The sequence below is a fragment of the Phaseolus vulgaris genome, chromosome 2 (genome assembly GCF_051622355.1).
Source record: "Phaseolus vulgaris cultivar YP4 chromosome 2, ASM5162235v1, whole genome shotgun sequence".
NCBI classification, from domain to species: Eukaryota; Viridiplantae; Streptophyta; class Magnoliopsida; order Fabales; family Fabaceae; genus Phaseolus; species Phaseolus vulgaris.
The window spans coordinates 42,494,091-42,518,367 of record NC_143499.1 but is presented as its reverse complement, the minus strand read 5'-3'; the positions used below and the strand labels follow the sequence as shown (position 1 = coordinate 42,518,367).

The 24,277-nt window shown below is 32.2% G+C and overlaps 3 protein-coding genes across 5 annotated transcripts; 2 read left to right on the top strand and 1 right to left on the bottom strand.

Moving 5' to 3' along the window:
- The first annotated feature begins 694 nt into the window (after positions 1 to 694).
- Positions 695 to 7,775, top strand: LOC137812234 (integrin-linked protein kinase 1). 2 transcript variants are annotated; one of them, XM_068614152.2, is made up of 12 exons: positions 695 to 1,667; positions 2,879 to 2,953; positions 3,057 to 3,161; positions 3,705 to 3,790; positions 4,027 to 4,147; positions 4,251 to 4,330; positions 4,543 to 4,605; positions 4,721 to 4,842; positions 6,239 to 6,324; positions 6,865 to 6,989; positions 7,071 to 7,202; positions 7,451 to 7,775. In XM_068614152.2, exons 1-12 carry the CDS (start codon positions 1,242 to 1,244, stop codon positions 7,455 to 7,457), a joined length of 1,428 nt encoding a protein of 475 aa, XP_068470253.1. In that variant the 5' UTR covers positions 695 to 1,241; the 3' UTR covers positions 7,458 to 7,775. The 2 variants fall into 2 exon arrangements, 1 of the variants encoding a protein (XP_068470253.1); XR_016518797.1 differs by having other exon boundaries at positions 775 to 1,667; positions 4,714 to 4,842.
- Positions 7,776 to 9,426: 1,651 nt separating this feature from the next.
- On the top strand, positions 9,427 to 17,636 carry LOC137812232 (uncharacterized). Of its 2 annotated transcripts, none has more exons than XM_068614151.2 (14): positions 9,427 to 10,314; positions 10,918 to 11,230; positions 11,543 to 11,689; positions 11,784 to 11,872; positions 11,965 to 12,057; positions 12,971 to 13,097; positions 13,235 to 13,299; positions 13,401 to 13,575; positions 13,965 to 14,159; positions 14,282 to 14,329; positions 15,261 to 15,401; positions 15,488 to 15,570; positions 16,413 to 16,528; positions 17,239 to 17,636. In XM_068614151.2, exons 1-14 carry the CDS (start codon positions 9,827 to 9,829, stop codon positions 17,328 to 17,330), a joined length of 2,172 nt encoding a protein of 723 aa, XP_068470252.1. In that variant the 5' UTR covers positions 9,427 to 9,826; the 3' UTR covers positions 17,331 to 17,636. The 2 variants fall into 2 exon arrangements, with proteins under 2 accessions (XP_068470252.1, XP_090155018.1); XM_090298892.1 differs by having other exon boundaries at positions 9,559 to 10,310.
- Positions 17,637 to 20,334: 2,698 nt separating this feature from the next.
- LOC137812229 (flavonol 7-O-beta-glucosyltransferase UGT74F1) lies at positions 20,335 to 23,021 on the bottom strand. The gene is made up of 2 exons (XM_068614148.2): positions 22,091 to 23,021; positions 20,335 to 21,228 (listed from the first exon to the last, which is right to left on the bottom strand). The coding sequence occupies exons 1-2, from the start codon at positions 22,745 to 22,747 to the stop codon at positions 20,506 to 20,508; spliced, it is 1,380 nt and encodes a 459-aa protein (XP_068470249.1). The 5' UTR covers positions 22,748 to 23,021; the 3' UTR covers positions 20,335 to 20,505.
- Positions 23,022 to 24,277: the final 1,256 nt, after the last annotated feature.

The following is a 24,277-nucleotide window of genomic DNA, read 5'->3' as shown; positions in this document are numbered from 1 at the left end:
TTCTATTTTTTAGGTGAGGAGTGATTGTTGGAGATGTGTGTTTTGAGCATGAAATGAGAGATAAAAGAGATTACTTTTCAACAAAAACAAAGAAAGTTAATTATGTAGTTGTGGCTGACCCCATGGAATGAATCATAATTTGGATTTCAGTGTTTCAAATTTGGGGAGCTAATTAATTAATTTAACCTACTTGTACTTCTAAAATTCCACGTGCACATCCAATGAAAATAAAAACTGTTTAACATCAGCATTTAGACACTAACACTCATACGATACAGGTATGAAAATATGTATAATCTCTCAAATGTAAGATACAAGGACATAAATTTATATATTATATAATTATGAACTATATAAATTAACTTTATGTGCACAAGTATGTTTCAGTTTTTTTAACAAAAAGATGTTTCTCATGATTGGTTAAAAAAGATTTGTTTCTTATTTTTATAATTATAATACAAATTTATATAATAAATTTAAATTATTAATTAATAAGTTTGAGTTTTTAAAAAATTAATATATTTTTTTTTTCAAAAATTGTAGAAATTCAATAAAATATTTTTTTAAATTGAGCACTTCATATACGTGTCCTATAAATATTAATATCTAATATGTGTATTCGACGTTGACACATCATTTAATAGACATATTCGAATCTCATATAGACAAACTAGCAGTAGTGTGTGGATATGCATTTTTTAATTTTTTTTATTCTTACTGGCTTTTAGATTTTGAAAACAATAATTCTTCTCTATTAGCGCGTATTTTGAATTTGATAAGAAAAGGGAGTTAATTAATTATTTTAGAAGAAATGAAAAAAAAGAAAAATTGAGAAAAGAATGATTCAGGTCCCGGTAAGTCAACCAAACCTACCCACTTCAACAGGAATGATCTAATTAGAAGAGATGAAAAAGGAAAAGAAAAGGAGAGAGACAGAGAGAACCGCGGCTTCTTTCTCGTGGAATGGAAACGTGTGAGTGATGAGAGAATGAACGATCAATCCAAAAATAAAAACAAAGAAATTCTATTATTGTTTTCGTCGTTATTATTTTCCCTCGCTGACTCGCGCTTCCTTTGATTCGGTTCGTATACTTTCCAACAGCATAACCAAAGCTACAGGTTGGATCCGTTCCAACATGTAAGCATGATCGCTAGGAATCTTCGTTCGTTCGTTCGTTCGTTGTTGGTTGATTGATTGATTGTGAGAAGTTTTTGTGGTGCGGAATCCTCCGGCGGCCGCCATGGAAAACATTGCCGCGCAGCTGAAGCGCGGCATCTCGCGGCAGTTCTCGTCGGGGTCGCTGCGGAAGAGCATGAGCAGGCTGTTCACGCGGCAGGCCTCTCTGGATCCACGCCGGAACAACCAGCGGTTCAGCTTCGGGCGGCAGTCGTCGTTGGATCCGATACGGCGGAGCGCCGAAGAGGAGCAAGCGGAGCTCACCGTGCCCGAGAATCTTGACTCCACCATGCAGCTGCTCTTCATGGCGTGCCGCGGCGACGTCAGGGGAGTTGAGGATTTGCTCAACGAAGGCATCGACGTCAACAGCATCGACCTCGACGGCCGCACCGCCCTCCACATCGCCGCCTGCGAAGGTCACGCGGAAGTCGCTCGGCTCCTCCTCACCCGCAAGGCCAACATCGACGCTCGCGATCGCTGGGGCAGTACCGTAATTTTCTCTCTCCTATATTCCGTTATTAATTTATTATACACTTATTTTTTATATTGTGATTATTATTAATTTAATTTAAGTGCACTGATAACTGTCAGCTTGACTTGTGAGGCACATTTCCCATACTTGTTCCATAATTTTCGTTATGTCTCTCAATTATTTTTGACCTTTTAGTATAATTAGCTTAAAATGTAATATAAAATGTTTCTCACTTTTTGTAAGGTTTGTTAAAAAAAAACATTAGATGGTTTAAAAAAAGTTGAATATATTATCTATTTATGTTTTAGACATTTCATGTTTCTCTGTGTTTGGTGTCCCTGCCTCCTATACTTCAAAGATATTGCATGTGTTGGGTCTGGTCATTGTTTAAGAGAAATTATTATCTAATCTTATACCATCATGTTATTTGTAGTCCCAGCTAATTCTTTTTTTATAGACCACTAGTTTCATCAAAACTATCAACATCTTATCAACGTCTATTTATTTTATTTAGATATTTTTTTAGTCAGAGTACTAAATGGATATTACGACTATGAGCTCACTGTTCAATTACCTTTTTTTGTTGGTAAATAATTTAGTCAATTCACAGACAATACATCTAGTAATAGTAATGGAATTTTAAATTTTGGAAAACTCTTCGCAATTAAATTTTTTAAATATTAAAAATATATCATGATCATAAAAAATTCTTAAATTATTTATTATGCATCCAAAAAAACGTTTACTGAAATCACAGCGAATCTGAAGAATTATATTTTTATAATAATCACGAAAAATTTGAAGAGTTTTTTCATATTGTCTAGAAAAAATTATGATAGGAAGGACTGAATTTTGACTTGAAAGATAGTTTATGTGAAAGCCAACATGACACTTGCCTACAAATGGAATACATGGTTTGCAGGATTCGGCATTTCTAAACCACGAAATGCTCGGTTTCGATTTTGTCGCAGATTTGATAATGGAAAAAGGGCATGGCAATTAAATCTATTATAATCATAATTTTAAAAACTGTGAATGAATCAAAGTAGTGTTTTAATGATTTATAGGATAGTTATTGTAAATTAATTTAATTTAACATATAAATCTTTGTAACTGCATAAGAATGTAAAAAATATTATTCTCTTAGTACATTTATATTAAATTATTGCTTTAAGGTTAAAGTTGATTTGTTTTTTGTGTTAAGTGGTGGTGGATGTGTGGATGTGCAGGCGGCAGCTGATGCCAAATACTATGGAAATACAGAGATTTATTACATGTTGAAGGCTCGTGGAGCTAAAGTGCCGGTATTGTGCTACCGTTCTTTGTTTGTTATGGATCAGTAAATGGTGGTAAATATGTCGGATAGAATTTAGTGACTTACTGATTAATTATCTTTGACGTGTTTAGAAAACCAGAAAGACTCCAATGACCGTTGCAAATCCTCGAGAAGTTCCGGAATATGAACTCAACCCGTTAGAGCTACAGGTTCGGAAGAGCGATGGTATTTCCAAAGTATGTTTCTCTTTCTTTCTTTCGTTGGGAACTGTGATTAAATATTGTTCACTTGGTTATATTTTATTTGATTATTTAATAGTTATGGTTTTTCTGGGATATTATTCAACTGGGGATTCCACCCGGTCATGGTATTTATTAAAATGCAAGTTGATAATTGCAATTGAGACAACTACTCTGACTCCGAGGGACCATTTTTACTTTAAAATTGATCAACTAAGATAATGTGCATATGCTGTAAAATTTTGCTCTAGTAATGTAATTTGCATGACCAGTAATGTGTCATGTGGTGTTTATTACTGCACGCATTAAATATTTTACCATATTTCGTGCCCTATGCACTGGGCTCCCTTTGTTAACCGTCTGATTTTTTATTCTTTTCCCCCTATCTTTCATTTCTAATTGTTGGTACCTCATGTGCTGATGCTTTGTGTGATCGAGTTCACGGATCTTTAAACATATGACATTTATAAAGCTAAACAATGATGTGTGTTAAACTTGTTTGTATAGTTCTTCACTGCTGTTTGATCCATCTATTTTCAGGGAACATATCAAGTAGCTAAATGGAATGGCACAAAGGTTGCAGTGAAGATACTTGACAAGGACAGTTATACAGATCCTGATACCATGTATGTATATACCTTTGCAATCGAACATGTTTGTGAGAATGGTTGTATGATATGCTTCTTGCCAATCAATCACGTTGTTTGATGCTGCTTGGCTAAGTTCCTGTCGGACTGCATATGTCATTACTTTTCACTTTGATTTCTGGTCTTGTAGATGACCCGAATTGCTGTTTATTTGTTTCTATACTTTATTACCCAACCTTGGCTCTAATTTTTTGCCATTTCAATAATTCACTCAGAAATTCCTTCAAACATGAGCTCACGTTATTAGAAAGGGTGCGACATCCCAATGTGATCCAGTTTGTTGGAGCTGTAACCCAAAATATACCTATGATGATTGTGCGTGAGTACCATGCTAAAGTAAGCTTATCCTCTCTATCCCTCTCTGTCCTCGCAGAGTAAGTTTCTCGTATGATTGTATCTAACTCACTTTTCTTTGTTCATATCAATTTTGATTTTTCAGGGTGACCTGGCAAGCTATCTCCAAAAGAAAGGGCGTTTGTCCCCATCAAAACTTCTATGTTTTGCTCTCGATATTGCTAGGCAAGTAACCATTTCAAGGAACTATACGCATCTTTGAAAAAAAATCATGTCCTTTTCTTGCTTTTATTATCTCTTATATGGTTGTTAATTTCTAAAAGGCTCCTTAGGTCATCTTAGCTTTCTAAGTTTACAATGTACTAATTGATTATAAGTTTATTGCAAATTCCACTAGATTGTTTATCCAAATTGTCTTGATAATTTGTTGTTGGCAGGGGCATGAACTATCTTCATGAATGCAAACCAGATCCGGTTATTCACTGTGATTTAAAGCCAAAGTAAGATCACTTAATACAATCTGATGTTTAGTTATGACTGAGTGCATTTTGAATTAGATTTTTTTCTCATGGGATTACTGTTCCTTTAATATATGAAATTTCGGTAAGGTGCCAGAAATATTTTGCTGGATAATGGAGGGCAATTGAAGATAGGTGGATTTGGCACTGTGAGACTTTCTCTAATCTCACCTGATGAAGCAAGGCTGGTGCAGCCTGACCCTAACATTGATCTTTCAAGTAAGTTTTGAGTATTTTCAAAAGAAATTTGTTGCATTTCTTCTCCTTCCTCAGTGTTCGGAAGGTTTCTATAATCCAGCGTCCTATTTTCTAGCATTAAGATTCAGTTTAGTTACAACTGGCTGAACATATCAGATTTGTGATTGCAATAGGAATTTCCTTTTCATGGATGAATTATACCCGCTAAAATTGGATATGACAACTCTCTTTAGCTGCCCTAAGCTTGGGTTTTAGGCCACGAAAAATGATAAAATACTGTCTAGGAACTTCTTTTAATTAGTTCCTATTACATCTTAAGTTCAATATATACTCTTTCAATTATTCATTGAGAATTCTATGTCAAAACTTGCTGGACTTAAGGGGATTGAGAGGGAAATTTTGTTCGACGGTCCATCATTTGGGATATGGAAATTTTTTACAGTGCACATACCTCCATTTGATGATCTTACACAGGTTTTTTTGTACAGTTTTAAGGTTTAGGGTCTTTTTAGACAAACTTCATATTAACTTTTTGGAGAGAAAAATAAGAAGAAAAATAAATTAAATGAGTTTCTCTAAAAGTTAAAATTAGTTTTATGTATAAGCTATTTTCTAGAGGCTATGTCATGTATGGCTTTTCTAAGCTTTTATTTTTTTTTAACCTGTGCATAAACTAATTTAATTTATAAAAAGAATTATTTCGTTGTTCTTTTTAATTTTTCTCTTCTAGAAATCTTTATGGAAAAGCTTGTCCCAGCAAACCCTTAAACCCTTTTCTCTAAACTTTTTTACTTCTGGATATGCTGCATTTATAGTGTGCTATGGAATGGCTGTGTTAACTGATGCGTTGTGCACCTTCTCATTTCCATGATAAGCCTTGTCAATAGAATGAGTCTAACAAGATATACATGTTTATTCTGTATTCTTTATTGTTAACTAGGATATTAGACAGCCCGGTAATTTTTTGTTGTTGTAATGAAGTGTGCTTGAAGATAGTTGCTGCTACATATGAATATCTGTTTATACTTTATTTTGTTATAAATGTGTAATTAGTTATGGGATTTTGGTGTAAAGCAAAAATTGGACAATAAAGTGGGGAGTTTTCTTTAAATAACGGTTGAGATTTCAAAAAGTGAAACTACCATTATGATAAACATTTACATAGAAATAACTTAACACTTGTTGAGTAATTTTCCTCATTGATGATGGTTTGATACTTGTTCCATCTCTAAACCATGGTCCCTTTGCCCAACAAATACAAAATATATATAAAAGAAAATGCATACTTTGTAGAAAAAATTGTAAAGAAAACGGACAAGCATTTCAAGAAAGATTAAGCGATATAATTGCAGATTAAAATTTCTAAAACAAAAGTATATTTCGTGGTTCTATAATGATTTGGTTGTATTCATTGCAGGCTTGTACGTGGCACCGGAGATTTACAAAGATGAAGTATTCGATAGAAGTGTGGATGCATATTCTTTTGGTCTCATTATATATGAGGTACCTGATTTTTGTAACACATAATAATGCCGATCTGTTATGACGTTTCGTATGTCAGATTAATTAGTTTACAAATTAGTTTCCTCTTGGTAAGATTCTTGTTTTTATTGCTTCGTGTCAGCCTTTTGCCTTTAGAACATGTGAGTTTTAAATTGAACAGTGAGGCTTAGTCTAATGCTCTCCAATTATAAGCTTTAATTTTTAGCTTAGCTGTATGCACTCGATCTACAGGTTTTTTAGAGTTGAGATCACGAGTTGATGCTCAGAAGGGTACGGGCTTGAGTTGGGTGCCGAGGGGAAGGATGATGAATTTGACAATATTTTCTTCACATTTCTTCGGATGTTTTGTCACGTTGTAGTTCCTTAAGATGATGCACTTCTATTTTCATGAAAAATGCTTTGTAGATTTTCTAGATTCATTTAATATTTTTGAAGTTTAGGATTGTCTATTGGTTGATCACTCTATTCCTCATATTAATTGTCTATTGGTTGAAATTCAACACTTTCTTCTTCAATTTAATATATCATTTATGGACCCAGATGTTAGAGGGTACACATCCCTTCCATCCCAAGCCCTCGGAGGAGGTGATGAAAATGATGTGCTTAGAGGGGAAAAGACCGACATTCAAGATCAAAACAAAACATTATCCACCGGATTTGAAAGAGTTAGTCTATTTTAAACTTAAAATCAGGTCTTCAAGCTTCAGTTTAATTTAGAAACGGTCTAACTATCGTAGTTTATGCAGGTTGATTGAGGAGTGTTGGGATCCAACCCCTGTTGTCAGGCCAACATTTTCTCAGGTCATAGTACGGTTGAACAAAATTGTTGCAAATTGCTCAAAACAAGGATGGTGGAAAGATACTTTTAAGCTTCCTTGGTATGTTTCCTAGACTGAATATATCCTTGTAAAGTTTTATTTACTTGACTGATTGTACCTTGAAATGCCAAGAATCAACCATCCCTTGTTGTACGTGTCTGTGGTAGGGAGGCTTACCTCAGACCATTTTAGTTCAATTTTATCAATGCTAGTTGCGAAAATACTAATATTATTGTTGTACTTGTTGATGAACTCTCTTTGCTGACTTCAAAACTTGGCACTATCATGATACATTTCAATGCTTGCAGGAAATAAATAACAGGATACATGCTACGTGGCAAAGAGGACATCAAGTTCAGGTGGCATCCTCAAAACCAATTTGTGAGCTTCGTATTGGTGTTGGTGTACCATTGCAACAATTAATAACTTGAGAATTCGAATAATATTAACCTGAGCTTGGATTTGAGCGTGAAAATGATTTTCCACGGTTCCACCCGGCCCACCAGAGGTTCTGGAACAGCTCCTCTCTGTACAATGTACCATAAACGACATAACATTTATTCTCAGAAATTTTCTAATAAAAGTGTGTTTCTATACTTATGGATGCACTACTATGTGCTTCTATTCGCATCATCATTTTGCACCATATATGTTGTGTGCCTTCTAGGGAATCTGGTTTTTGTCCCTCAATACTTTAATTAGATGCGCTTGAAATAAAAGCTGAGAAGTTAATCAGAGCTCAAAGTTTATGTTTCTAACTAATTGAATTGAAAATGGTTGATAAAATCAACTATTTTATGGACAAATGTAAGATAGTAACAAGGACAAATAGTTACTTCCTGACAACTTGAAATTTGATAATTACGTATTTAAAAAATAATTATATATTTCTTTTGACATTTTAATTTATTTTAAATAATTTATCTTTTTAAGAATTAAATAATGTTTTTATACTTTCATGTATATGTTTTTATAAATACCATAAATATATTCGTATTATTTTGTATGATTTTATGTTGCAAGAAAACATTTCATGCTTTAGTTAATTAATTTTTTTCAAAATTAACGTACTTTAGAAACACATAATCAATCTTGTAGGTAAGGTTTGTAGTGGGAAAGAAAAAGAAGATGTCCGTAAAAATAAAGAGTTAGAAGAATGAAATGGGAAATATATCTATTTACATTCTCTTGAAAGAGAAACGAGAGAAATAGAGATAAAAGGCGTTACTTTTAATGCAATTGAGGTTCAAAACTAAAGTTACAAAATGTTGGTTCCTATTTTGGTGCATTAGAATGTGTGATTCTGTGTTTACTGTTATACTAACGATTTATCAAACTGGTACAAAATAATTGTGCACTACACTTTCTCTATTTTAATATTGTAGTCGTAATCTAAAATTTACGACTATCATACTAATATTAAATCACAACTAATGGTAGTTGGTTAATAAATAATGTTTCGATAAACCTTTCTAGAAGTCTCATGAGAGAGAAAGAAAAAAAATAGACTTTTCCACATAGATTAATTTACTCATACACTAATGTGTGAAAACTATCTTATATAGTTTCTATAAGTTCATGTTTTAAATTTATATATAAATTAATTTTAATTTGGGAAGGAATTGATTATTTTTTTTTCGATCCTTCTTCATGCCAACGTGTTTGTTGATAATTTTTTTGAAGAAAAATAGTACTATTAGGTATGGATAGTTTTACTGAATAGAGGAACATATATATAACTTCTGTAAGCACATAACAATGGAATTAAGAGTTTTTTTTTTCTGTGCGGATTATATCAGTAAAATAATAATATATGATTTTAATAGGATAGAAATAATAGGATAAATTTAAGAAAAATTTATTGTTAATTTTAATAAGATATCAGATATTTTTTTATTTTTTATTAGGTAACATTGATGAGAGTACATCTTGTTTAGTTCAGTAAGAGCACAATGATAATAAATTTTTAACAAAGAATTAAGATTAAGAATATAAAATAAAGTTTATTGTATTTCTTATTGTAAGAGTCTTCACTTATTGTTAGATGGACTGAGACTATTAAAAAAATAATAAATAATTATATTATAATAATTTATAATCATTTAGTAGGTTATAATTAAATTATAATCTATGTGTCTTGAATATTATATCAAATAATTAATTATTGGTATTTTATTGTAATTATTATAATTATTATAATTGAATGTATATAAAAAAAACATCTTGAGATCTCTCCAAACTTCCGATCTGGCTAAAAACAAGTTTTAATACCAGTCTTTAGTTTGCCTTTTGCTTCATAATGTCCTAAGCAGCAAGAAATGAAAGGGTAGAAAATGAAAAAAGATGTTAGTAAGAAGGGCAAAAGTGGAAATAGAGGTCACGAACAAAACACCTTAAACCTCTTCACTACTTTTCTAACACCCTAACTCCTACAAATCTTTCTTTCTTTATTTTGTTCCTATTCGCTCTCCGTCTTCCTCGCCCGCATAAGTAAGCTCAATCACGCTCTCGCCTTTCACCCATCAACCGAATTCCCACTCGCCATGCAATAAACAAAAAAAGAAGATCTAAGGAATTCGAAGTTATTTATATTTTGTAATAGAACAAAATAAACATTCATTTGATCGTTTCTTCGATCTTTGTTTCTCATCTTCTACTGTTGCTTTTCGGAGGCCAGTTCGAGAATGGCGTCGCGAGCGATTCTCAGAAGGAGGAACACTGTCATCCATTCATACGTCAATGGCAGTTTTTCGTCTGTTCGTTATCTGGAACATGCTGTAGCTACGACAACTCCTCCGATTCCTTGTAAGCACGGAACGACGCCGTATAAAGACTTATGGAATCGATTTGGATTAGGAAAATTCGGGAGTGCGGTTCCGCGTGAGAGTTTTTCGGGATTCAATGCGCCTATAGGTGTGCGGTGGTTGACGCAGCCGGCGGCGGCGAAGAATCATGAGCAGGAGGAGAATGATGAGGCAGTCGCGAAGAAGCGGAAAGAAGCGTCTCCTGAGGAGTGTGATCAGGCTGTTGAAGGCTTGACCACTGCGAAGGCCAAAGCCATGGCGAAACGGTCGCAAGAGTCGCAGAAGGAAGTGCAAAGCGTTTTGCGGAGAGTGTGGACTGCTTTTTTGGGAATCGGTCCCGCGTTGCGAGCCGTGGCATCTATGAGTAGGTCCGCGGTTATTGTTCCTTATATTAAACGAGTTTGGATTTACTGTTGAGGTTTTCATTTAATTTGAAATTTTAGATTGAAGGTACGGTTGTGTTTCGAGTATGGAAATTGCAGCTGAGGTTTTGAAATTATTATATTTTGGCGGCGATTGCTGATGCGGATTGAAATTTGAAACAGTGATATGTTTATTTGTTAATGGTTGGTAGTTTGGTGTTTAGGTTTGCTAGTACTTGCATTTGCTGTTTAAAATTGTATTTGATTTTTTAAGTTGAAGGTATGTTGTGTTTAGAGTAAAGAAATTGCCGCTGAGACTTTTGAAATTCTAGTGTTGTGCTGCAATTGCTGTTGCAGAAAGAAATATGAAACAGTGAAATGTCTGTTCGTTAATTGATGGCGAGTTGGTGTTTAGGTTTTGCTAATTGTTGCATTTACTTTTGAGAATTGCATTTGATTTTAAATTGAGCTTATGCTTGTGTTTTAGTTTGAGTGTAAATTTTTTAGCTAAGGCTTCTGAATTTGTCAGAATGAAATTCGAAATAGAAATGTTTATTCTTTAATTGTTGGTGATTTGGCGTTTTGGTTTGTTGATTGTTGCTGCTACAGGGAGGACTGGGCAAAAAAACTGGTTCACTGGAAAGGGGAATTTGTGTCTACGTTGCAGCATTATTGGTTGGGTTCTAAGCTGCTTTGGGCTGATGTGAGGATCAGTTCCAGGTTGTTGTTGAAGCTTGCAGGTGGGAAGAGTCTCTCCAGAAGGGAACGGCAGCAACTGACACGGACTACTGCCGATATCTTTAGGCTAGTTCCTTTTGCAGTTTTCATTATCGTTCCCTTTATGGAATTCCTCCTGCCTGTGTTTCTAAAGTTATTCCCTAACATGTTGCCCTCCACATTTCAAGACAAGATGAAAGAACAGGTAATAAATTATCAAGAATTTTTAGGCCGTATGCTGTTAGTCCATCATTTTTATTTTATTTTAAAAAGCTATCAAATTAGAGAGAATATTTTTTAGAAATTAAAAAAAAACTATTCCCTTCTATTCCAAAACCAAACTTCCAAAACACCTTAAACATCAGCATCTCTGGTTACAAATTATATATGAGCTAATGCTAGTACATGCTCTATGTTTTCTGGTGGCCGCTTATTTTCCTAATTCAGTTAGCATGAACGTGTGGGATTTGATTGCCCACCGTAGGTTGTTTGTGTGACTCAGTTGCTCAATGTGTAGGAAGCATTGAAAAGGAGACTCAAGGCAAGAATAGAGTATGCAAGGTTCCTTCAGGATACAGTCAAAGAAATGGCAAAAGAAGTTCAGAACTCCCGAAGTGGAGAACTAAAGAAAACAGCTGAAGATCTTGATGAATTTTTAAACATGGTTAAAAATTTAGTTCAAGCAATTGTTTTTATATATTTTTTTCTGAAGTTTTTCCTTGGTTAGTCATTTTGTACCCTTTATTTCCTTTCTACAGGTTAGAAGAGGTGCAATTGTCTCTAATGAGGAAATTTTGGGCTTTGCTAAGTTGTTTAACGATGAACTTACTCTAGATAATATAAGCAGGTCAGTCTCCTAACCTTGTTTGACTTCAATATGCTGTTTTTCTCAGTTGTGAGGTGGTATCATGACTTCCATTGTCTCTTTACTGCTTGTAGGCCACGATTAGTCAATATGTGCAAGTACATGGGAATCAGCCCTTTTGGCACTGATGCATACTTGCGCTATATGCTAAGAAAACATTTACGAAGGTACGATGCATTTTATCATGCAAGTTTACTGTTTGATACTATTAATGCAACTTGGGGTTTTATCTTTTTGTAAAGCATTTGGGAAAACTAAAATAAATCTCTAATGATAAAAGATACCTTGTTATTTGAAAAGATTACCTCCCCTTACTATCATTAGGGTAAAAAATAAGATAACAAATAATCTTATGCATATTAATTATTTAAATATAAGAACAAAAGGCCTGAATACAATAAAAGTATTCCTGTATGTTGTGGCTACTACGACTATCACAACCAAAGCCTTGTCTTGACTGACAGGTTTGACTTCATGAATCAAATAATGTCATTGGGCTCAATCAAAGATAAAATTCTTCATCAATCCATTGATGCAACCTTTGGTACTCAATTGGGTTGGACCTATGTTTGGATTGGAGTTTATTGCACTGTTAACATTTGAAAACTGGTATCACCATGCATGATTAATTATTTAAATTTTTAAAAGAATTATTTTAGATTTAATTGTTTAGAGAGGAAATTTATATAGAAAAAGAAAAAACAGTAGAGGAACTATTTCCTTTACTCATCATTTTGGTCTGAACGCATTACAAGCCATCTATCAAAAACTTTTGATCTGCAAGGAAATGGTTTTAAGACCTCAGGCCTGAACTCCACAAAACTACCACTATGGCCCTAAAATATTTGGTACAGATCTAGGTTTGAATGTAGTTAATTAACTCTTCAAACTGCTATTATCTGCTGCTGCAGCATACATTTTCTGGTGTTATGATTATAATAGTTTAATTAGCATCATTAGTGACAACAACCCTGAAAAATAGTTTTCTTTTTCACCTTTTAATGCTATATACTTAAATTTACCATTTTACTCGACATACCTAGTAACTGTGTTACTTGCAACATGTCCCCCTTTTGTTAGGATTAAGGAAGATGATAAACTGATTCAAGCAGAAGGTGTGAATTCTCTTTCAGAAGCTGAACTTCGGGAAGATTGTAGAGAGCGAGGCATGCTTGGGTTGTTTTCTGTTGAAGAAATGCGCCAACAGGTTATACTGGCATAATTCATGAAAATTTGTTCTATTTGAATACTGGATCTTGATGAGGATATTAAAACGTCAGTTTTCTTTAATATCAAATGTTAGCTTGGTGTTCTATTCTAAAATTTGCAAGCCTGCCTTTACAGCTTCGAGATTGGCTCGACTTGTCTCTGAATCACTCAGTGCCATCATCCCTTTTGATACTTTCAAGGTAATCGACTAAGTCTTCCTCCCATGGCAGGGTTAAATAATAAGTTAAAGAATAAACCTGTTTGATATGCATTTTGAAATCTCACTTGATATCATTTATAGGTCATTCACTGTGTCAGGGAAATTGAAACCAGAAGAAGCTGTACAGGCTACACTTTCTTCTCTTCCCGATGAGGTCGTGGATACTATACAGGTTACATCCTTACCCTCTGGGGACTCTGTCTCAGAGAGGAGGAGGAAACTGGAGTTCCTTGAAATGCAAGAAGAACTTATTAAGGTAAAGTATGGGTATGGAAATGCATTGCTCTTGATACTTGTCCTGTTTGAAGGTATCTTTGTTGCATTAGGAGGATATGGTCAAAATTATTCTGTTTATAGTGTTTGCTATTTTCTCTGGTTAATATGAGAAGAATGAAGAATCTAGTAAAAAGTACTAAATGATCAGTGACCAAAAAGGAATCATGTGTTTTTTTTGGCAGAATTCATTTTTAGTCTGATTAGTCATTTTAACAAATAAAATATTGGGTGTTGATATGCTAGAATTCACTATATAGTTCATTTTCTAGGTATAAATGACTATTGATGAAAATTAAGTAACTTTCGTTTGATCAATGATTCTATGTTTCCAATAGTGCAATACTTAACAGTATTACAAATAAAATGCAGGAGGAGGAGGAGAGACAAGAGGTGGTGCAATCAAGGATGGAAAGTAGTAGTTCCAGTCAAGAAGATAAGGCCCTGAAAGAGATGAATATTTCTACAGCGAAAGAAGCTCACCAACTCGCTAGAGACAGAGCAGTGGAAAACAAAGAGCAGCTGTGTGAAATTAGTCGTGCATTAGCAGTTTTAGCTTCGGCATCGGTGAGAATTTGATGTCTAAACCTTCCACTTCCTTCAATTTGGTGAACTGCTTTTTGATTCTGCAAAATGTATACTAAAAATAACATGTAAGCAGTTTAATGTGTGCTTATGTCTGTTGGCAGTCTGTAAGTACAGAGCGTGAAGATTTTCTTAGGCTGGTTAATAAAGAGGTATATTTGAACTTTCTGAATTTATCATTTTCTTTACATCTTCTGTAGATTGCCTTGAATATATTTTTTGGGTATGCTAAAGTTTTGATACACTATATAATATCATTTGAAATTTGTTGTGCATGCAAGCACATTAACAGACGTTTCCACCTTTTTAAGATCCACGTCTCTTCCTTTTTGTCTAAAACGAAAAAGATGGAGTGCTAATATCTATCAATGAAGGCACAGGAAAACAAGAGTAGTATAGTATGTGTCTGTATAATGAATAACTTTCTATAAGATGAGTTTTTCACTAAATCTTACTTTTGATTGAAAGTATGTATCATACTCTTAAATTTTATATTTGTCTAAGAACATTTTAGACTCCATCGAAGCATTAAATTTTTATTTATTATGATTTGCAAATAAGTAAAACATTAACCTTTATGACATTTAAAAAAAAAAAATCGATTGGCTTTGAATGGTATGCAGAATAATTTGTGATATTTCAAGTACTCATTTTTTCTTGTAAGAAGTGTTGTGCAACCGTACTGTATCAATATTTTTTTGGTGTTACTGGCAAACCCAGACATTTTTTGGTAGCCGGGATAGTCAAAGACAAAAACAAACAAAAGAAATTAATTTTACAATTTTATTTACATAGAAAAATTCAATAATATTACCTATAAACAATTTCATATATTTGATATTATAAATTAATACTACTATGAAATGTTTCTCTCTCTCTCTCTCTCTCTATCAATGTATTCAAACAAACATTCAACAAATAATTCATCTGACATTGTTAAAAGGTAGCCTTTTTTATAATGTGCATTGCATTTTGAATTTGTCTTTGTATTGTGACACTGTAAATTGATCGCCACTCTGTGTATGACTGTATATATTTAATCCATTACCCATCCTTATCATTGGCTGTTTTGTTTTTGTGCAGATAGAACTCTATAATAGCATGGTAAAGGGTTCAGATGGTGAAAAAGATGCCTTTAAGGCATATAAAGCTGCCCGAGAGGAACATGACCATGCTGCTGAGTCTGGTGAAGGGGATAAGGTGTCATCAGCACTCATTGGGAGAGTACGACCCACGTCATTTATCTATTATTAGGGAAAAACTAGAAACTAGTTTTACACTTCAATTTGTAATTATTTAAAATTTGTCAGGTTGATGCTATGCTTCAAAATCTCGAGAAGGAAATCGATGATGTGGATGCTAAAATTGGTGACCGTTGGAGGCTTCTCGACAGGTGTGCACTTGTTTCAACGTTGTTTTTTGGGAAAGGGGTGGGGGAGGAGGGAGGGTTATGCTAATGTTTAGGCTATAAGTGACTTGGCTGAGATGGTTCCTATGATCAAGTAGTCTCTAAAGGGAAATGGTGCCTTCTTCGAGCTAAGGCTCTTCAACATTGTGTTTATATTGGTCATGCTTTGTCCTAATCTTATCAGATAACATGATACATATATGTAGTTTCATACTGCATTTGCATAAGAATGTGGTTTCATATCAGCATCTTATTGCATCTACAGCCTCAACAAAATTAACTTATTAAGAATTCAATGACTTGTCACCCTGTACTTATCTCTCTCCCGCCTTTTCTGTTAAAATATAACTGCCAAGTGATGCTGTTTTCAATTTCAATTAAGGCTTTTCACAATTGATCAATTTCTCTGACGGCACTATTTGGTTGTGCTTTATAATCTATTTATGAAGGATTTGTGTTATATTACAATTTAATTTGTGTTGTACTACAAGAGAAAGATGTGAATACATTTTCATTCTATTCTAGTTGATAATGATTATAAGTTGCTGCCATTTAAATGACAGAGGTATAGTTGTCTGAACTCATTTTCCAAGTTGAAAGCTTAACAATCAACTCCAATTGGGAAGAATACATTTCCACATTTGTTTTAAAAGTTAATTCATGTTTGGGATGACAGTGTGTGATTATCATTTCACAAGATAAATTTGATCGGTCATGTGCATGATTTCTTATTTGCTACCCATGCAAATTTTGTACTTTATTAGGACAATCTATGTTTGGAATAACTTCTGTGCATATATTAAAAGTTGTTTTTGGCCTTTTTGCAGAGATTATGATGGGAAAGTAACTCCTGAGGAGGTAGCCTCTGCTGCAATGTACTTAAAGGATACATTGGGCAAGGAGGGTATCCAAGAACTTGTCAGCAATCTTTCCAAAGATAGAGGTCTGTCATTTCTATCTCACGCATAAATTTAATACTTTTCCCAATCTTATCAAGTCATCATTTTGTTTGCTCTGTAGTGTATTTGAAAATAGTTTTGTTTCTTTATTCGCATAAAATAAATTCTAGTGAAATATTCTTGGAATTTCACCTTGGAGCAATAGGTGAGTGAACAGTATCTCAGATAGATCAACCAAAAGTATTGCTCTGAATTTTAGCCGGATTGTTAGTCATTAAAGTATTATTCAGTAGGTTATAAAACTTACTTTTAAAATGACTGCTTTTTAGATGTTACTAAACAAGTATTTGCCACTTCTTAAATCTTGTGTTACCTTTTTCATTTTAAAGTATGCGCCTATTCAAATTGGTCTCCAGTTAATTAGTTTACCCTGCCAAGTTATCAACTTTGTAAACAATTTCATCAAGGACTGTTTTCTATGAACTTCCATGAACTGAAAGAACACAATTTCCATTTCCTGGGGGCAAATTGTATATTAATTATTTTTTTGAATAAAGTATATTAGCAAATTGTTTTGTCAATATTCTTTGGGGTCTTTTGTGTTCCCGAGCAAGTTGGACTAAGAAATTTGTATGTTTTGAAGTTATGGGACTATAATATACTCAGTGACGATATCTATCAAACTTCCTATTTATTGTGAAAAAAATCAGTTCACGAATACTGTAATTACTGATATAAATTTTTGTCGGTACAGATGGGAAAATACTTGTTGAGGACATTATTAAGTTGGGCAGTTGGAGGGAAGATGGTCATGTACCTGAAGATGGGACCAGGGAGAGTGTATGATCTGTCATTTGACTTCCAGAGATGCATATTATTTGAGTTTCATGCCACAAAGAATGTTGCGCAAATAGACTCTAGGCCATTCGAATTTTTCAGCCATTGGTTCTGTGTTCATGTATTAATAAGTAGTTCAATTGTAGCAGTCAGATTAAAAGGAAGTGTGTGCAAGCTCTGTAAATTTATGCCAGCTGAGCACACATATACGTTGATTTACACATGATACGACACTTAGGCTTTATTGCCATGCATAACTCTACTGAAATTATATTATTACTTCCGTGAAATATAAGTGGAACACAATTATATTAACATAATTTTTTAGTTTATAGCTTAAGCACACATAACTGTACTTAAAGCAAGTTATTGAAAGAAGTAAAACTCATTTAATATAACAAAATCATATTCTTTTAGGTGAGGTTAATTACATGGATTGCATGCTGCCAATTCAACTTCGTTAAAGTCCAAATCCTTTGGAATATTTAACTTGAGATCTATCTCAACAACTTGTCTCAATGTCCTTGTCTCCTATTTGACAATATGCAATTGACTTCTTTCACTAGTGCTTTAGATATTGTGCCTAAATCATCTTAGTTGTTTCTAGGTTACATCTTAATTGTTTCTGTTACTTTATCATGCTTCTATCTTGTGCAAGGCATTTCCATTTATTTCCATCCTTTTGTATTTTACTCTCAGGTAGTTTTGGATTTAGATTCATCGGTTGTATTATTATGAAATTATTTTAGGCGTTGGAGTAGCAATTCAACAAATAAAAATGTTATTTTACCTTATATAATGAATTTTGAGTTGAAACGATTGAAGTATGAGTGTTTGATTATTGGATAATTGTAAGTGGATACATTAAACTTCTAGATAATGTTTAAAATGACTGTTAGTGGATTCTTGGTATGGTTGGAATTTTGCTGCATATTATTTTTCTTATATTTTTGTTTAAATGATATATTTTCTCTAAAAAAAATGTGAGTGAGTTAAGTCTATTTTGGAAAGTTAGGGGAGAGTTTATTTCATTTTACCTCTAGAACACCGTTATATTATAATTCTAAATATTGAATGTCTTAAACTTTACCCAAATTATATGAGATTATATGAGATTGAGATTTCTATATATGTTTAAATAATTTTAGTGTTAATTCTAACAATACTTCTAATAGAACTTCATCTCTCATAGATATATATCTATTTGTATAGATCTATAGATTTGTGAATGTAAGAAGGGATTTAACTGGAATTGTAAAAAAGGGACGAGTATTTTAGAAGATGCAAAAAGATATATTCTTAATAAATATAATTTATTATATAGATTTATGTATGGTCTAGTTTAGATATATATTTTATAAATGAATGATGAGATGGAATGATTATGATTTTCTTGTTATTAAAAACTTAAAATAGAGTTGTTGTTTTTATTATATTAACATCTTTATTCCAATGAATTACTCTAGTAATTGTGTTTGTGATATATTTGAAAAAAGAATATCTGCTGCTATTATACTTAATATAATACTTAATATAAGAGTACATGTTTATGTATTTTGAGGAGTTAAGCTTGTAAGTCAATAAATACTTGATTGAAATTGAGTTTATTTTATTCATTGAATATATATAAGTTTAAAATTTATTTTAAATTAATGATAGTTTTATAAACCCTGTGTATAGTAAAATAGTACAAATTGATAATACATATAATAAAAGAAAATTTATAGTATGTTGAGTGTTACGTTTAAATCAATCAATTTCACATCATTTGGGTCAAACCAAAGAGTAAAAAACATGTTTTAAAAATATTTAATGGAATAGTAGTTATTTTAACTATGCGATTATTTAGACATGACAAACGAAAAATATAAAAATAAAACAGCATGAAGAAATATATTGAAATCTGATATTTTATTGTGAGAGACGAAAAACTTTAATACACGTGATTAGATTATATTTAAATATACAACATGAAAATTTTCTACACGCTTTTTAATAGATTATGTGATCATTAAATATTTTTTAATTTTCGCTGTCTCTATATTATTGTATGACTCAAATTTATAATTCTTATACATTGAAATTATAATTATTCTCACTTAATAAGAGCATATGAAGCGAAAAGTTATAATGAAATTATTAGTTAATTAAGCAAAGACATACTTGTGATCTATTTTTACATATGACATATATTTGGTTTTAATATTGAAATATTAAATGAGTGGATTTTAATAGTCAAATTTGAATAATTTTCGTATATTTTTTTTTCCATATATTTGTTTTTGGAAGGTCATAATTGAAGTTACAAAATATTTTAATATTTGTATACCATAATGTGATTGGAGTTGTTAAGTTTATATATTAGATACACTTTGGTTGTTCATCTTAATTGGAACATGACTCTATCTAATCAAGTTCTAATTAGACTTATAATATAGTTTTAGAAATGTAATTGAAGAAATCTTAATTAAGATCAGTAAGCACTCACAAATTAGTGGGTTCAAATTAAATTAGGAGTGATTGATCTGAATTGATAGAATTCAGGATATTGATTAATTGCCTAAATCATTCTAAATTTATTTTGGAATTTACGATTTTTTATCAATTGCAATCTCAATTTCGTGAATATAAGCAGGTATTATGTAACTGATTTTGAAATGAATATGTATGAATTCAGAATCTTGAGAAAAGAATGATTTCATTATAATTAGTTGAATTTACCCTAATTTTGTATGACCCCTTTTCTGTTTAAATTTCTATTTTAAATCCTCTTTGATTATTGAGTTTCGAAACAATTAATTTGTACGAGAGAACGTAATATGCATTTGTTTTATTATTAATCATTTAGATGTCAATGTAAACAAAATATTTAAGCAACTAATCAGAATAAACCAAATTTTAAAAATACCATCCTTGACAATTTGCTATTATTGAATTACAAGTATAAATAAACCCTTTATAGCATATAATTGATATTTGGTAGATATCAACTAATAAGAGAAAAGAATAAGAATTTTTATGTTGATAATCACTAGATTACCACTAAAAAAATAATTTTTTACTGAAATAGATTAATTTTGAAAGTACATTGTACACATCACAGTTGCATTTTTGCCAGTTTTCAAACTAATATTTATCATATTATCAAAGTTTAGGATTTTTTCAGTTCAGATTATTTATGAATTCATTTATTCAGATTATTAATGAATTCATTGATGTTGTGGTGTGAAGTACCACCCTGAGTCACTGCTTCTATGGCCAATTTCTTCCATTTCTTAGCATTAATCCTGAGTTCTCTTCCAAGGTCCTTCTCCATAACTAGCCTGATGCAATTCTGAATCTCTTCTCTTGTGACAATCCCATTCTCATTTTCCTTCACTCTGATTCCCACTTTCCACACATCCTCAACAAATTTTGCTTTGGTGGGTTGGTCAGTCCACTGTGGTAGTGCAACCATTGGCACTCCCAAGCACAGTGCTTCAAGAGTTGAATTCCATCCACAGTGTGTGAAAAAACAACCAACAGCTTGGTTTGATAGCACTTCCAATTGGGGTATCCAATTAACTATCAAACCCTTTCCACATTCATCAATTCCCTTCTCCAACTCCTTTGACAGGTTCTTTCTAAACAAATCAGGAATTACCCACAAGAAGTTGAAACCAGTTCCCATTAGGCCTAATGCTATTTCCTCCATCTGCTGTGAGCTAAAGCAAACCATGCTGCCAAATGATATGTAGATAACTGAGCCTGCACCCTTTTGTTTCAGCCAACTAATTGCTGATGAGTCTAACTCAAACAGATTCAGAACATTCTCTGTGTCATTTGGGACTGCCTTGTCCAAGTGAAAGGATGGAACTGTTGGCCCAATTGTCAATAATGGACATAGCTTTGACATGGAATCCACCACCTTCTCATAGGTATGGAAAATTATGAGACAATCACAGTTCATTTTCATTTTACTAGAGTTTGAAAAAAGAAGTGGTGTCTTGGTGCAAGACAGAAATAATCTCATGATTTAAATAAACATCTACAGAAAAACTTGCATTTATATTATAAGTAAAGACAATTGAAAGATAGGAGTCTAACTATTCCTATTATCTTCTTAGAGTCACCTTTCTCAATCAGTTGTTAGTAAACCAAATTAACGTATGTATCACCAATAATCTAGTTCTTTTCATTAGAAGTTTCTGATTACGATTTGAGAAAGTCGATTAATTTAAATATAAAAATCTCACAAACTCAATGACTAGAGATAAAATCATTTCATAATATATAAGAGAACATCTATTCAATTTATAAACTAGTTTTATAAGGTTGAGTTAGACTAGAAGTCCACTTCTTAATATGGTAACAACAAAACCATTTAAAAATGTTTATCCTAATGAGAGTTTGTTGGACTTATCAGGCCAATCATTATCCTATAAATATATAATCTCACATACGAGTTGGCAGATATGGACATGAAGAAGTTTAGTTGGAGATCCATATAGACTAGAGATAAAGATATTTTATAGTATATAAGTGGATGAAAATCTCAACTTATAAGTTGGTTTCCTAAAGTTGAATTAGGCTTAAATTCACTTTTTAACCCATCTTGTTAAGATTCCGGGTGGGAAAGGAAATTGTAATGTTCTTTATGGTTTATTTTAAGCATGACTCTTGGTAACTTTTAAGCATGTTTGAGATGAAAGTTTTGGTACACCAAGCATATACATGAGAATTAATATCAAACGAATAGCAGATTACTACACATTCCTTTGAATACGTACCTGGTCCTCTAGCTTGTAGAAGGAATTGACAAGAATGAGATCTGCTTTGTGGATGTTAGAAAATTGATTAATGACCAAGTGAAAATATGCAGGATAGAAGTCAGTCTGATAAACAAAGGCTGGTGTGTCTTTTAGGTGAAGCAAAGGAAGCCCTGGAATAGAGATTGGTAGTGATGAAATGGGGAGCTTTAGAAGTCCATGGTAGACACAGTAATATATGTAATTGACAGCACACATTTGAGTGAAAAAAGCAGCTCCAAATAACCCAAATTCTTTGGCTACATCCAACACCCATATCACCAAAGGGTCATAGACCACACAATCAATAGGGTGATCAGAAGAGTTGTGTTTGTTGATGACTTCTCTCAAGCTGTTAGACCCTACTTCTTGCATGCGAGACAAATAGGTTTCCACAGAAGCAGCTTCATGAAAACCAGCTTGGTCATAGCCATCTGATATGAAATCAAGTTGAACAGTGCCCAATAAGGATGAAGATTGAAGATGCATGGAGTTGGAAATGAAAATGGTTGTGAGCATGGTCACTTTCAATCCTTTGGAGCACAAGCGTTTGCTGAATTGGAGCATTGGATTTATGTGGCCTTGGCTTGGGTATGGAACCATTAACACATGTTTAGATCCACTCACTTTCTCTTCCATCTCTTCTTCTTCTTCTACACACACAAAACCTATAAAAGATAATTAACAATGGAGATGATGATGATCATCATAAATAGCTCTGCAAATTGAAATGAAATGTTGGGTCAATACTATGTACACCAATCAATCCTTCATACAATATCCATGGAGTTATTATAAATAGTAATAATAATAATAATAATAATAATATATATAGTAAATACTCTCCTTGTACTATTATTCTCTTCTCTTTCCATTTCAAAAATCTGTTTTTCCAAATTATAAATTTTTGTGTGGTTTAATATGACACACTATTTTCTTTATATAAAGATGAAAAATAAGTGATTTCAGAATGAGTAACTAAAGTCAATATTTAACACTTTAGTTTATATTTTCTTAGAAAAATCATACTTTGATAACTAAGGAATTGTGTACCATCTTTGATGTGATAATTTTAAAAAATATATAATAAAAAGTAAATTTATAATTAAATAATGTAAAAAAGTAATTAAAATAATAATATTGGGCGAGAGTGATTGTAGAAAAGAAGTGGATTTTGAATGTATATCATTTTTATTTTTTATTTCGGTCTTTATCTACCTGTAAGTGCAGTGAACCTTTTCATTATATTTCATCTTTCAACTATGAATTTGACACCACACGACATAATTACAGGTCATTTAACACTCATGTTTGGTTTGGCAGAGAGAAAATACATGAAAAGAAATATTATTTAGATTAAAAATAATAATAAATAAATAATCTTATCAATTATAACTTAATATAGTTTATTATTTTGAATATTATGTTCCAGTTATTATTATAAAAAAAGAAAAATATTTTAGAAAATACGATGATAATTAATTATGTATATAAAATAGAATGATGGTGAGATAATTGAGTTGCGTAGTTCTGGGAGAGTGTTTCATCCTTTCATTATTTTTGAATTCTAAACGTAATTCCTAACTCACCTTTCACCACTTCTCAAATCCAATGGGACTTATGAAGCACTCTTGCCCTTTATTTCACTAACATTTATTCCACAAAACAATTCCTTAATAAAAATATGTTTTTCCCTTTTATTTATGAAAATGTGATTCTTATTTGTATAAAGAGAAGAACTAAAAAGATAAATTTTTAGGATGAACAAGAATTGCTTTTCATGGATTAAAAAAACAAATTTTTGCAAGTTGCAGAAAAAGAGGATGTTGTTTTAAACCATCTTTCACTTTTTTTTAAGTTCTAAGTAAAAAAGATAACCAAAACAAAAACATTTCAAATCCTTAAAATATTTTTTTCCTTTAAAAAACACTTAACCACTTTTTAAGGAAGATAAAAGATAAATGAAAACACAGTTTTTATATTAATTCATCTTAATTTGAACTATTTTCAGGGTTTGGTACGCTAGCAAGATTTTGATTATCAGAAGTTTAGTATAAGTACTTGATTAAATATTTAGTAACACATTAAATATAATTATATTAAAATTATATAAAATGAATAAATATATTTTAATTGAGCACATTGTTTTCAAATAATAATAATACCAAC

Coding starts and splice junctions, on each gene's coding strand:
- LOC137812229 (XM_068614148.2), bottom strand. CDS start 22,747: ATGGAAGAGAAAGTGAGTGGATCTAAACATGTGTTAATGGTTCCATAC. Junction 21,229..22,090: donor TCTACAAGCTAGAGGACCAG/GTACGTATTCAA, acceptor ACCTATGAGAAG/GTGGTGGATTCCATGTCAAA.
- LOC137812232 (XM_068614151.2), top strand. CDS start 9,827: ATGGCGTCGCGAGCGATTCTCAGAAGGAGGAACACTGTCATCCATTCA. Junction 12,058..12,970: donor CTAAGAAAACATTTACGAAG/GTACGATGCATT, acceptor CCCTTTTGTTAG/GATTAAGGAAGATGATAAAC. Junction 13,098..13,234: donor TTGAAGAAATGCGCCAACAG/GTTATACTGGCA, acceptor CTGCCTTTACAG/CTTCGAGATTGGCTCGACTT.
- LOC137812234 (XM_068614152.2), top strand. CDS start 1,242: ATGGAAAACATTGCCGCGCAGCTGAAGCGCGGCATCTCGCGGCAGTTC. Junction 1,668..2,878: donor GCGATCGCTGGGGCAGTACC/GTAATTTTCTCT, acceptor GTGGATGTGCAG/GCGGCAGCTGATGCCAAATA. Junction 6,325..6,864: donor TTGGTCTCATTATATATGAG/GTACCTGATTTT, acceptor TTATGGACCCAG/ATGTTAGAGGGTACACATCC.